We start from the raw sequence: 11,375 nt of genomic DNA on the forward strand, positions 1-11,375 counted from the left end.
TCTGTGTAGCCCTGGCTTTCCTGGGACTCACGCTGAGTTTGAGGCTGGCCTCAAACTCAGAAATCCACCTGCCTCTGCCTCCCAAGTGCTGGGATTAAAGGTGCGTGTCACCAACCCCCGGCTCAAAGGGGGTGGGGGGAGGATTCTTTTGTGTCCTCCACTCCATGTCTCTCCCGCACCTCCCCTCTCCTGTGTGCGTGTTTGAGAGAGACAGAGACAGAGAGACAGAGACAGAGAGAGACAGAGAAAGAGAGAGAACCTGTGTGTACAAGTTCTCACAAAGGCCAGACCCCTCTGGAGGTGGATTTACAGGTGGCCTCCTAATGTGGGTGCTGTGAACCAATCTTGGGTTCTCTGCAAAAGCAACAAGCACTCTTTTTTGTTTGTTTGTTTTTTGTTTTGCTTTTTTTCGAGACAGGGTTTCTCTGTGTAGCCCTGGCTGTCCTGGAACTCACTCTGTAGACCAGGCTGGCCTCAAATGCAGAAGTCCACCTGCCTCTGCCTTCCAAGTGCTGGGATTAAAGGTGCGTGTCACCACCCAGCTGCAACAAGTAATCTTTTTTTTTTTTTAAAGATTTATTTATTTAATGTATATGAGTACAGCATTGCTCTCTTCAGACACACCAGAAGAGGGCTTCAGATTCCATTAAAGATGGTTGTGAGCCACCATGTGATTGCTGGGATTGAACTCAGGACCTCCGGAAGAGCAGTCAGTGCTCTTAACCACTGAGCCATCTCGCCAGTTTGCAACAAGCACTTTTTTTTTCTTTCTTTTTTTTTTTTTCCAGACAGGGTTTCTCTGTGTAGCTCTGGCTGTCCTGGAACTCACTTTGAAGACCAGGCTGGCCTTGAACTCAGAAATCCACCTGCTTCTGCCTCCCGAGTGCTGGGATTAAAGTTGTGCGCCACCACGCCCAGCTTACAACAAACACTCTTAACTAGTGGGGTTTTTTTTGAGACAGTCTTGGCTGTCCTGGAACTCCTGTACACTAGGCTAGCCTCAAACTCAGAGATCTGCCTGCCTCTGCCTCTCAAGTGCTGAAATCAAAGGTGTATGCCACTACCACCCTGCCAAAGGTGGGTTCTTCACACTACAATTGCCTGAGCCCTATACTCTTCAGGGCTCAGGATACTTTTTTCTTTGGCTAAGGATAGCTGTGGATACCACCCAACACAAAACTGTAAACTTACTTGAAACATTAAGATACTAAAAAAAAAAAAAAACCAAAACTGGACTGTGTGGTTCGTGAGCATGAAATTTGTAGACTATAATGTCATTTCACGATGTAATAAGGTTGTCACGATTATGTCCTCAGGGCTGACTGTAGAAATGAGGCATTGCTTTGAGCTGTTTGTCTGTGGCTATCTGATTTCTAGTTTTGTAGCTAGGGATTAAACCCAGGCCTCACAAATACTAAGTAAGTGCTCTACCCGAGAGCCCTGAGAACCCTTTCCTTTTTCCTTTCCTTTCCTTTCCTTTCCTTTCCTTTCCTTTTTCCTCTCCTTTCCTTTTTCCTCTCCTTTCCTTTTTCCTTCCCTTTCCTTTTTCCTTCCCTTCCCTTTCCTTTTTCCTTCCCTTCCCTTTCCTTTTTCCTTCCCTTCCCTTTCCTTTTTCCTCCCCTCCCCTCCCCTCCCCTCCCCTTCCCTTCCTTCTTCTTCCTCCCCCTTCCTTCTTTGAGACAGGGTTTGTCTGTGGAGTCCCAGCTGTCCTGGAACTTGCTCTATAGACCAGAGTGGCCTCGAACTCAGAGATCTATCTGCCTTTGCCTCCTGAGTGCTGGGATTAAAGGCATATGCCACCACGCCCAGCTCTCTGTCATTCTTTCTGCCTCTACTTCATCTGTAGTCAGTTCATGGAGAACACTCTGTAGTGTCCCCTCATAAGAACACTGAACCGTGGGGCTGAGAGTATAACCTGGTTATAACAAAGTATAACAAAGTTCTATGCAATATTCCCAGCCCCAAACCAAAACACAACACACCAAGCTTTTATGGTTACGTTTGTAAAGTACAGGCGTGGAAACTACCTACCTAGGTGGCTAGAGCATTTTGGAGCCAAGCCTCATGAGCTGTGCTGAGATCCACAAGAGCAGGCAGGGTCTTTCCCCATTGCCCTAATTACCGTGTCCTTGGAGGCTGGGTCTGAGTGGCAGGTTGTCCAAGGTATAAGGAAATTACTTGCATCTTCTAAGAAAAGAGGCGGCTCAGCCATTCCGTCCAATCCAGAGCATTTCTGGAGTGACCCTCAGCCCTCTGCTTTTCTTTTTCTTTTTCTTTTCTTTTCTTTTCTTTTTTTTTTTTTTTTTTTTTGGTTTTTCCAGACAGGGTTTCTCTGTGTAGCCCTGGCTGTCCTGGAACTCACTTTGCAGACCAGGATGGCCTTGAACTCAGAAATCCGCCTGCCTCTGCCTCCCAAGTGCTGGGATTAAAGACATGCACCACCACTGCCCGGCAGCCCTCTGCTTTTCATGTGCAGGATGGAAACTTCTTTGGTAAGGCCTGTGTACCTGTTCCTAAACCCCACCCCAGCCACACCTTGAGTCAGTCGTATCCATGTCCCTGTGCCTATCTTGTTTCTGTGCCTTAGCCTGTGTTTTTGCTCACAATGTTCTTTTCTCGTTCGTACTTCAGGAAGCCTTCCCTCACCCAGGCTGTTTCCTGGAAATTGCCTGTCTCAAGGATCTTTTATTTATTTATTTACTTAATTTTGGTTTTTGGAGACAGGGTTTCTCTATATAGCCCTGGCTGCCCTGGAACTCACTTTGTAGACCAGGCTGGTCTCGAACTCAGAAATCCGCCTGCCTCTGCCTCCCGAGTGCTGGGATTAAAGGCGTGCGCCACCACGGCCAGTCTGTCTCAAGGAGCTTGACATAAGGCATTCCCTGGTTTGACTCCACTATCACACCCCAGAGCCCCTAGTAGAGAGGCGCTGTGTGCTGTGAATTGTGTACCTAGAGCAGCATCGAGGCTGTAGCCAGCACCGCCTAGGTCAAGGATGGGTATCTGGGCCTCTATTTTCACTGGAAATGACTGCCACATTTACCTTGGACAGGCTCTGGAGATCATCCGGGGCTGCCAAGGCCTGAATGTGGTGGGCTGCGATCTCGTGGAAGTCTCCCCGCCGTATGATCTCTCTGGTGAGTGAGGAGGAAGAAAAATCCATGGGGTAGCTGTTAGCTTACATTAGATCCATCTAATGAGGTAGGCCTCCATGTTCACTTCGGGGAACCCGTGGGGAAGATCCAGCAGCAAAGAAAGAAGCCTGTTCCCACAAACCCAACAGGCACGAGCTAATGCAAGGAACAAAACCCCTGGGAGGAACCAGCTGTTGCTGGTTAGTGACAGGGAGGCTCAGTGGCATTGCCTCTGATGTTTCATTGAGAAGTGAATTTGCAAAGCATGCTTTGCTGGGAAGTAGGGGGTTGCTTTAGCTGACACCTGGGCAAAGGAGATGTCACCCCTATAATTCTAACTGGAAGAAAGAAAAAAGCTTCCAGTTAGGCCAAGGGTGGGCCCTGAGCAGCCATTAGTATCAAAGGTCCCTCAGGATTCTCCTACAGTCTCCAAAAGATGCTTGGTAGGGACTGAAGGCATGTTCTCAGGCAGGTGGCACCCCAAGTGCAGAAGCCAGGGCTCTGGGAAGGCTAGAGTCCTTGGAGAGTGGCTTCGGGGAGGCATGTGCCAGCTTCATAGCTTTTCTCTCCCTCCTAGGCAACACAGCCCTCCTAGCAGCTAACCTACTGTTTGAGATGCTGTGTGCTCTCCCCAAAGTGACAACTGTCTGAGTCGTGTTCCTGAAGACAAAACAGACTGTGTCATGACAAAGCCTCAAGGACTTGTGAGCCAGCAGTGCAAGGACCAAAGAAAGCTTTCTGTGAAATGTCACCACTGGCTGCAAACAAGGACAACTGGGACACTAACCCAAACAGCTCGTGTCTCCTTCCTTCCCTCCTAACATTAAAGCATTTATTTAATTTTTATGTGTGCCTGAGTAGATTCATGTGTACCACACGTGTGCCTGTGGAGGACAGAAGGGGGTGTAGGATTAATCCTCACGAGCCGGAGAGGTAAGACAGCAGTGAGCCACCACTGCATGCTGGGAGCTGGATCCGCATCCTCTGTAATAGTAAGTGCTCTTAACTGTTAGCCATCATCTTTCCACCCAAGCTCATTCTGCGAGACAAGAGTTCCCCTGTGTAGCCCTGGCTGTCCTGGAACTTACTCTGTAGACCAGGCTGGCCTCAAACTCAAGAGATCCACCTGCTTCTGCCTCTGAGTGCTGGGATTAAAGGCGTGCATCACCACATCTGGCTAAAGTTCACATTCCTAAGGAGAAATGTTGACCGGAGAAATACAGCAGCCCCCGGTCTGGTGGTGCACCTTGGCACAACACTTGGGGGGCTGAGGCAGGAGGACGGTTACAAATTTGAGCCTAACTAGGGTTATATAGCAAGAATGCCAGGCTCAGGAAACCAGAACCCGTCACCTGGCCAGTCTATACTGCTTTAACTTTGTTCCCTTGCATAGAAGGTGGAGGACACAGGAGAAGGAGACAAGTCAACGGGAAAGGCCCGAGAAGTAGCGCAGCACAGGCATTCCGTCTCCACAGCATCTGTCTCTACAGTGGAGTACCGAGGCAGGGGAGTCCGTGTGTGTCTGAGGCTAACCTGGTTGAGAGAGTAAGACCCATTACTTAATTCCCTTCACCTCAAACAAGACTAGGGGTAAAAACTAAACCAGATGCTGCCAGCTTGCTCTCAGAGAACTCCTAACTCTCTCTGTACACCTCGCTCGGGTTTGCATTATCTGCCCTCAGGTCAACAGTCCCTCTATGCCTGCCATCTCCCGTGCCTGCTCTGACGGAAAGCACTATTGAGTGTCATACAACTCTAATAATGTAGCCATGAATCACCTTGCAATTCCAGAGGCACCCCAGAGCCATCACACATTAAAATAGTTTATTTGTTTCCAGTCCGTAATATTCTTAAAACAAAATAACATTAGCTTTAGTGCCTGTTCACAATACAAAACCAAACCAAACAAAACTGAAAAGGAAAACATAAAACATAAAAGACACAATTTGTCAAATAAATTATTTGTTCTTAGTAGTATCAAAAGTGCAAAATAGCCACCTTCCTCTCAGATCTGCCTCCAGGTACAGCTATCCTTTCTAACAATGGCAGCAGATTCCGGCCCGCTGTTGTTTTCAAGGGCACGTGGACACGGGCCAACATTTCATCCGCATCCTCTTCTTTACCTGTTTCCTTAGTTACGGTGCTAGGACTAAAGACCACAGAGCCTCCCCAAGCACTACACAAGCACTTTCACGCCCTGCCCCAGCCTTGGATCATTTGCTTTTGAGACTCGGTCTTATAGCCCAAGCTGGTCTCACCTGCTCATGCTAAGGATGACCCCCCCAAGTCCGGATTTTCCTGCCTCTGCTTCCCGATTGCTGGGATTACAGACATGTGCCACCACATATGGCTCTTTGCATCAACATTTAAGGGATTGTACCTAATTCTGCCCCACCCCACCCCCCTCATCACTGGGGATCAAATCAAGAGGATCACATACTCCCTAGGCAAGTGCTTTACCGCTAAGCTTGAGCCCCAGATGGACTTCTACTTTGAAAAGCCAAACCAAACCAAATCAAACCAAACCAAACCAAACCAAACAAAACCAGAGAGGCTGGGTCTATCTTCTAGTCCCTAGCTGAAGCAAAGCAGATGGCTCAGATCTATTTTTTCAGCAAACACATCAATGGTGGCTGCAAATGAGGAGACTGACCCTTCTGAAAACGCCAAGCAAACTGTTTTGGGTGTTGGCAGGGGACAGGGAGAGTGGCCTCCTCCAATGTCTCAGGCAGTCTATTAACTTGGGTTAGGCCAACCGCAGATGACCCCAGCAGCAGGGAGAGGGCATCCCACAGACTGACTGAACATGACTCACAGGCTGCCTTGAACAGATACCCACTTCTCACACAGCAGTATCTGAGCCGAAATTGGGTCCTGTGAGACTACATTCATTAGGATGAGAAACCTTGGCATTTGGCTGAGCATAAATATAGCTCATATTTGACACAAAAATAAACAATTCATAGAAACAACATTCAGGAAGAAAGGCTTGTATCTGTCAAAGGTAGACTTGTGGTGCACGCCTGGAATCCGGGTACTTGGGAGGCTGAGGCAGGAGGGCCTTGAGTTGGAGGCCAGCCTGGGCTACATAGTCAGACTCTTGTTTTAAAGCAAGCAAGCAAGCAAGCAAATCAAAGTTGCATGATGTCCTTGGTAGATACCCGTCTCCATCAGGTCTGCAGGGATTATGCCAATCCCGTCCCCACGCCTCTCTACCCCCCTGAATGGAAAGACATTTTATCTTCTTGGTACAGTTTTGAGAAGAGAACAAACATCTGGGGAGTTTTTGGTTTCAGAAATTACATGTCAAGGGATTTGACCGGTTCCAGAAACGTAAAGACAAAAATCAATCAATGAGTTAAAACAAACCCATAAGAGGAACCCAGCCATAAAAATAGAGGAAGAAAGAAAAAAAAAAAACCCATCTGTGTGTGAGACACTGGGGGTGGACCCCAGGCTTTGCACTTGCCAGGCAAGTGTTCTACCCCAGCTTATCCTCAGCCTCCAGGAGCCAAGGCTACCTTCACCCTTTCTAGCTGGGCCAGGCACATGAGAAGCATGGAGAGTCGGCATGTACTGCTAGAGGGGCAGATGGAAGAATGAAGCCTGGCAGTGTTTTCTTGACTTTTTAATAAAGCTAAAGACTCTTTGAAAACTACAGAGTTCCTGGGTTCAAATAATTCCTCACTTACCACTGGAGCTCAGTGTTTAAAGTAGTCAGGATCCGAGGTGCTTGGTTCAAAGCAATTACAACTGGAGAATACTCACTGAGTGAATGTCCGGTCCCTGATTTGTGCCCTTCATTTTACAAAAGGGCATTTGCTTGACAGTAGAACACATCATGTGTGACAGTTGTCCAAACTCCCCTCATGGGTTGGCTCTAAAAACAAGGGTATGTCCTTGAGCGGGCGAGCATGATCCAGCCCTGAGCTCAGGGTGCGTGAGCCAGGCGAACTGGAGCTGATGGGTCTGATCTGGCAGCAGGAAGCAGCAATAAGGGAAGGAGGAAACAGTGAAGCAGGGATGCCAGAAGGAAGAAGCTAGCTAGCTGCCTACTGACAGGAGTCCGGACAAGTCTCCGCTCACAGTCTCAAGAGACGACCTGAAGATTCAGCTCTTTGGGGACAACAATGTTCAAAATGCAATTGTCAGAGAGGTCAGGTTCCTTGGTATGAAGACACGCCTGGCGTTTTACTGGAGAGCGAGGCAGGAAGGGCTCCTGCACCTAGCTCTTGGTGGGTAGGACTAAGTGCTGCCATCTTAAATCTACTGGCTCTATAGCAGCTTATCTATGTTCAGAGAACAAGATCACAGGATATGGCTCCTAGTTATCAAACTCTAAAACCCAGAGGCAAAAGGGCCTCTAGGGACAGGTCAGCAGCTCAGCCACTCCAGTGCTGGCAAGGCAGACGCCCTGGCTGTGCTGGTGCTGACAGAGTGCGGTGAGGGCAGGGGACGGGACAGGGAAGTGCACGCAGGGTCACAGGGCTCTGCACCTCCAGTGCTCCCCCTCCCTCTCGGTGGGGAGACCAAATGTGAATGCTGCACCTTCACCCCTGCTCCCCCTTTCTTCTCAAAACCATGCTTGGCCCACTGTTGTGGGGGATACCCCCAAAATACACTTCTCACTGCTTGCCCCTGGAAGCGCAACCACATAGGAAACTGCTGCAAACTAGGTCTCTTCTTAAGACGGAGGACCTAGAAGCTTTGGTGGGCTTCCCATGTTGAGAGCACACAGCTTGGCAGAGGCTAAGCAGGGGCCAGCAGGAGCCTGCTGCAGGGGCTGGGGGAGAGGTGAGTGACCCACCCCATGAGACAGGCTCATGAAGATCCTGAGGTTGGTCCAGGCACGGCTCAGGGGCAAGCCCTGGGTTTCTGCAGTGTAAGGACAGGGGTGTGAGCACGTTATAGGGACAGCAGAGGAGGGGCTGGGCAGTCTACTGAAGTATTGCGGCATTCATCCAGGGGGAGAAAACCCGAAGGGGAAGGAAGAAGTTCATCTAGTGGTCAAACCTGCAGTACTTTACTCCTAGGTGACAAAGCAAAGGTCTTCTAGCCATGGCTCTAGAAGAGAAATCTACAATGGAGACTCTCTTAAAATCCCTGTTCCTGGGGCACGCTATCCTCTGGAGGCCTTGCTCAGTCCAGCTCAGGCCACGACGGGATGTAGAACCTCTGCAAGGAGCCTTCCAGCAGGCGCTCCATCCACAACGACAACTTGCTCAGCTTGCCTTTGAGGGGCTTGGGGCCAAGGCCACAGGAAGGCTTCCCTCGGGAGGAGTCAGGGTCACAGGAGGCCACGGTCTCCTCATCCACTGTCTTTAGTGGCTTGAAAAGGCAGAAATACTTCTTGTGGCCGTTTAGGGCCAGCACGTAGCCAGTGTAGTCTCGTTCCATAAAGTGCTTGTCATACTGGTTTGGGATCGGGGCCGCATCCTGAGCAAACTCTAGCAAATACTCTAGCCACTCCCGGTGTTTGTCCAGTGTCAGGAAGGAGAAGTGGAGGCTGCTGCTCCTGTGGGAAGAGCAGACGAGGGTTCAGAAGGTTCCAGGAGTTCCGCTGCAGGCCACTGAGGAGAAGAGTGCCAGCACCCTAGACAAGGCTGAACAGCCAGAGAGCCTTGTGCTGGCTGCAGCCTGGGCTTATGAATGGATTTATGTGGACCTGGGGGTGGGGTGGGGTGCATGGACATGAGAGTCAAGGGAGAGTGGTAGAAAGCCTGTAATTCTGGCACTTGGAAGGTAGAGGTAGGAGGACTGTTCCAACTTTGAGAGCATCCAGGTCTATTATAGAAAGTACAAGATCAAAGCAGGTGTGCTGGCACGTGACTTTAATCATAGTAGTCACGAGGTAGAGGTAGGCGGAACTCTGAGTCTGAGGCCAGCCTGGTGTACATCATGAGTTCCAGACAGCCAGGGCTACACAGAGAAACTAACATCAAGAGAAGGCCCCAAGGATGGCAGAAATGTGGCCCAGGAAGGACACAGAGCTCTGCTCATCCAGTGGGAAGTGTGCAATGGCCTTGCAGTCGCTTATTCCAAGTGGAGAGTCTTCTCTCTTCTTCCTTAGATACACACCCCCTGCTTTCTCTCTTCCTGCCCCTTCTCGAGCTCACACACACACATACACACACACACCCCACCTGCTTACCCGGTGAATGTGTAGACTTCCAAAGCAAACTTCTGCAGCAGGCTTGTCTTAGTGGAATTGGACAGGATCAGGACCACATTCATGTGACCAGGCCTGAGGCGTACCAAATTGCTGGTGTACGTCACATCTGTGAGTTCAGTCACCTCCACAAAGCCTTTCTTAGGAATCTTGCTGTGGAAAAATATGGAAAACTTTAGACATTTTCAGGATGCAGGGGGTGGAAAGCAGTGGAAGCCACTGTGGCAGGGCATGCCTGCAACCCTAGCATCTAGGGGGTAGAGGCAGGAGGACGGGAAGCTTAAGGCAAGCCTCAACTATGTGGGGAGTCTGAGGATAGCCTGGGCTAGGGGAATACATAAATATGCAAAGTCCTCCTTAGGTCTCCAAAACAAACACAAAACCAGTGAAGCCGAGAACTGACTAGGACTCGCGGGGCTGCAGGGTGGCCCTGGCCCACAGTAACCCTTCTTATGCAGCTTTCAGTCCAGTGCAAAGGTGACTACAGATGAGAGCCACAGAGGCCATACATGCTTAGTCTGTTTTTAACTCGGACAGGTCTCTTGCAGTAATGAGTCACGGGGACACGCTACCCAGCTTCTGGCTCACGTATCACCTCTCTTGTTTCTTTCTCTTCCTGCTTTCATGCCTGAGCTGAGCTGAGCCTGCAAATCACATGGCACTCAGATTATTATTATTGGTCCTGTATCTCCATGTGTAGACGGTCTTAGTGTACCCCAGTCAGCAGTGGCTTTTCCCTTATTCTAGATGCCTGGGAATGGAGAGTGTGTTCTGAACGTCTTCTTTTTTAAAGATTTTATTTATTTATTTTATATATATGTGAGTACACTGTAGTTGTCTTCAGACACACCAGAAGAGGGCGTCAGATCCCATTACAGATGGTTGTGAGCCACCGTGTGGTTGCTGGGAATTGAACTCAGGGCCTCTGGAAGAGCAGTCAGTGCTCTTAACCCCTGAGCCATCCCTCCAGCCCATGTACTGAACTTGTAGAGGTCCAGAAGGTCACACCAGCCTGGAACTCCAGCTCTAGGGGGATCTAGTATTTCTGGCCTCTCAGAGTATAAACCTACACACAGACACACAGGGACAACTAAAAAATAACAAATACAAAGAACTCAGAATGCCTGAGACTAGAAGTGCTTGGGATGTCTGGATTCCCCTCCCATGTTATAATGTGTGCAAACGTGCAAGTGAGACATGTTGAGGAGGGTCAAGGCACATTCACGTCTTCACACACCTCAGCCTGAAGGTGACTTCACAGACTGGGGGTACACGTGCACTTGCTGTGACTGTGACTCCCCGATGACGCACACAACTGTTTGCTCTTTTCTGGGATGAGTCTCAATACGTAGTTCTGGTTGGCCTGGCACTCTATATAAAACTCGCAGGTATCCGCCTGCCTCTGCCTCCTAAGTACTGGGATTAAAGGCGTGTGCCACCGTGACTGGCTGTTTCAGAACAGTACATGTGGCCTTACACTGCTACCCATAGTTGTCCACTTCAGGTTATTTTAGCATGGGGGCTCAGTAAGCAGCACATGTGAGGCCCTGGGCTCCATCCCTGGCATTGCAACTCCCTCCCCAAAACCAACAGCCAGGTTTTAGAGGCAGGCAAGGAGGCCTCTCTACCCATCTCTGTAACGCTCTACGAGGCTGAGGGCAGGGTGTGCTGTGTGGGAAGAACCTGCTGCTCTCTTTGGTGAAGCTCGGTTCAGTCTTCCCAGTCTTCTCGGGGACTTCCTCTTTGTCTGCAGGGTGCGACTCTCGCTCCTCATTTGAGTCACTAAAGCATGGAAACAGAAGTTACTTTCCTTTCTGAACAAGAAGGGCAAACATGGCCTGGTGGGCTGGCCCCTGGGTACCTGAAAGCCTGGACCATGACCGTGCCGAAGAGGATGAAGAGGGCCGAGAAGATGAGGGACAGCAGGGGCATCATCTCCCGCCTGGAAGCAAAGGCAGCTGTGAGCCCACAACCTCAGGGATCTGGCTTTCAGCTGTGAGCCCACATCTGCTGGGATCTGGCTTTCAGCTGTGAGCCCACATCTGCTGGGATCTGGCTTTCAGCTGTGAGCC

At 49.8% G+C, this 11,375-nt stretch overlaps 2 protein-coding genes across 3 annotated transcripts in view; one reads left to right on the forward strand and one right to left on the reverse strand.

Moving 5' to 3' along the window:
• Agmat (agmatinase) overlaps positions 1–3,980 on the forward strand; it is a 14,556-nt gene extending 10,576 nt beyond the window's left edge. Inside the window, exons 5-7 of the mRNA XM_029476452.1 lie at positions 2,477–2,492; positions 2,975–3,137; positions 3,712–3,980. Coding sequence (XP_029332312.1) covers positions 2,477–2,492; positions 2,975–3,137; positions 3,712–3,785 — 253 coding nt within the window. The 3' untranslated portion in view covers positions 3,786–3,980. The remainder of the gene's footprint in view (positions 1–2,476; positions 2,493–2,974; positions 3,138–3,711) is intronic.
• Positions 3,981–6,749: 2,769 nt separating this feature from the next.
• Dnajc16 (DnaJ heat shock protein family (Hsp40) member C16) overlaps positions 6,750–11,375 on the reverse strand; it is a 29,704-nt gene continuing 25,078 nt past the window's right edge. Inside the window, exons 12-15 of one of the 2 annotated variants that reach the window (XM_021160548.1) lie at positions 11,165–11,245; positions 10,987–11,085; positions 9,286–9,456; positions 6,750–8,649 (exon numbers count right to left, since the gene is read on the reverse strand). In XM_021160548.1, the coding sequence (XP_021016207.1) occupies positions 8,274–8,649; positions 9,286–9,456; positions 10,987–11,085; positions 11,165–11,245 (727 nt within the window). In that variant the 3' untranslated portion in view covers positions 6,750–8,273. The remainder of the gene's footprint in view (positions 8,650–9,285; positions 9,457–10,986; positions 11,086–11,164; positions 11,246–11,375) is intronic. The other variant, XM_021160549.1, reaches the window with a different exon arrangement.

This window comes from Mus caroli, chromosome 4 (genome assembly GCF_900094665.2).
Source record: "Mus caroli chromosome 4, CAROLI_EIJ_v1.1, whole genome shotgun sequence".
Lineage (NCBI taxonomy): Eukaryota > Metazoa > Chordata > Mammalia > Rodentia > Muridae > Mus > Mus caroli.